Source organism: Cyprinodon variegatus, unplaced genomic scaffold (assembly GCF_000732505.1).
Source record: "Cyprinodon variegatus isolate N-32 unplaced genomic scaffold, C_variegatus-1.0 Scaffold400, whole genome shotgun sequence".
In the NCBI taxonomy this organism is placed as follows: Eukaryota; Metazoa; Chordata; class Actinopteri; order Cyprinodontiformes; family Cyprinodontidae; genus Cyprinodon; species Cyprinodon variegatus.
The window spans coordinates 123075-125313 of record NW_015150853.1 but is presented as its reverse complement, the minus strand read 5'-3'; the positions used below and the strand labels follow the sequence as shown (position 1 = coordinate 125313).

General features: G+C 32.1%; 1 protein-coding gene across 1 annotated transcript in view; it reads left to right on the top strand.

The window, feature by feature from the left end:
- The window catches only part of LOC107092925, a 5595-nt gene extending 3966 nt beyond the window's left edge, over positions 1 to 1629 (top strand). The window contains exon 6 of the mRNA XM_015387643.1: positions 1016 to 1629. Coding sequence (XP_015243129.1) covers positions 1016 to 1165 — 150 coding nt within the window. The 3' untranslated portion in view covers positions 1166 to 1629. The remainder of the gene's footprint in view (positions 1 to 1015) is intronic.
- Positions 1630 to 2239: the final 610 nt, after the last annotated feature.

Sequence of the window (2239 nt, the reverse complement as noted above, 5' to 3'; positions counted from 1 at the left end):
AATTCCATCCTATAACATAATTATGAAATGTTCAAGAGTACACAGCTGAACATCTTTAGTCAAATTTAGTTCAAAGTAACATGCAACATTGCAATGATACCTATAATATATTGCGACTATTCATCTAGAGCATGTCTAATAATTGTGTATCCTTTCTTCAGGTGTTGTCACAGGCCTAGATTTGTCAAAGTTTTTTCAACAGCTGCCATTCCTGACTCAAATCCAATTTTAACCTGGGTCATCAGCATTAAGGTCACTAAACCTTAACCCCTTCAGAATGGGGAATGCAATCCAATGATATAAGGTCAAATTCATTCCAATTTTGCAATCGCTGCAATTTACGTGCAATTTGGATGATCTAATCATATATTGGGGATCAGATAAAATTAGATATTCTACATCATGATTTTTTAAAAAGTCTTTGAAAGCTAACTATTAGTATTGCTGTTTGCACTGCGGAGCATTTATTGCTGTATTATATATATATATATATATATATATATATATATATATATATATATATATATATATATATATATATATATATATATATATATTTTCCAACCCGGGTTAAAAAGGACTGTTGTCTTCACTAAAATGCAATCTTTTCCCATGTGGGTCCATTTCATGAAGTTACCCGAGAGACCATGCAATATTGGTATTAGGTCACTTCTGGCAATTAAGCTCCTCTTTTGTAAGGCTGAACAAAATCTGATATCTGAAGCAGAAGCAACTTTAAGCGACTTACACATTATTTGTAGCTGGATCTAACATACAAGTTGAAGGCTTAGATTAATATAATAATTTTGCAGTTGTTCAGTGATACAGCAGAGATAGAAAGAGACAGATTTTAGTTAACTGGTTTAAGATAAAGTTATGCATCTCTGTTGCAATTTAACACTCATTTCATGGGTGTTAAATTATAACTTCAAACTGAAAATAAATTACAACTTTCAAACTGAAAATAAATTGCTTTTCAGTTATCCAACTAACTGGAATGTCTTACACATTTTAGCGGGAAAGTGAAGAAGATGGGATGAACTATGTGGCACTAAACTTCTCTGCACGAAAACCTACAAGATGGAAGAATAAGAGGGAGACATCTGATGAGTGTACATATTCAAACATTAAAATGTCCATTAAAGGCAGTGTTCATCAAAAGTGATCATCTTAAATGAGCTTTATACACAATCCTACTTGTTGGTGATGATTAAATATTGACTTTAAGAGGAAGTGGTGCTTGTTAAAAATATTGTTATATGTTTTAGCATGTAAGACTTTTTTTTTTTATAACTGGTTATATGCTATTAATAACTATGTTTTATCCTGATTGATTTTATACATGTTTAAGGAAGAGCATTAGCTAAAATATATAAAATTATTTCTCTATATTATTTGGCGCATTAGCCCTTTATCTTACGCTCTACTATTTTATTAAACAATCACTGCACAAGTTTTATAGTTATAGATCATAAAGTAATAGAGCGTTATAAATATATTACAGATTATTGTTCTGTGTGCTAAGTTAAGAGTTTTTAACAATCATTTCATTATTAAAACATTCCCTGATTAAAAGCTATATAGCCTCAAAGGTTGCACTTTTCTGTTCCTCATTAACTGTACAATGTAAAAAAATATATATAGAACACCTGTAAATAAATAAATAACTGCTTTGCTTTTCCTATGCTTTAAGTCAAGAAATTTGGCATTTTTCTTTATTGTTACATTCAAAACTCATTTTGTTTCAGATTTCTGCTGGTTATCTTATAATATCTAAATGTATCTTTGAAGTGCTCTGACATTGTATTTGCAATTCTGTACTGGTATCACAAAAATCTCTCCAGCCAACATGATGATGACACAAAAAAAGGAAAAATACAACCCAGCATTGCAAAACACAAACTGAGAGCACAACCACAGGTTGAGAGTAATTATGTGCATTCTGGAGAATTCCAAACTGGCTGTTCAGTCTCAAACTGTCTGTCTGTCTTTTTATTGCATTGTATATCGTATACCCAAACAGTTACACCAAACGCCTGGAACAGTGGAGATTGGTGCACATGGTACTTTGGGACAGGTGGAAGGCAAAACACAGGCGGAGGTAAGCGGTAAATTTTGGATGCTGACTCTATTCGACTGAACGGTAAGCTCCAGCTAACTTTGCAAGACATGAAGTGAAGGTTTACTATAAAAATCTTTATGAACATGATGAGGGACAGAGAGCAAAAAATACTTTCAT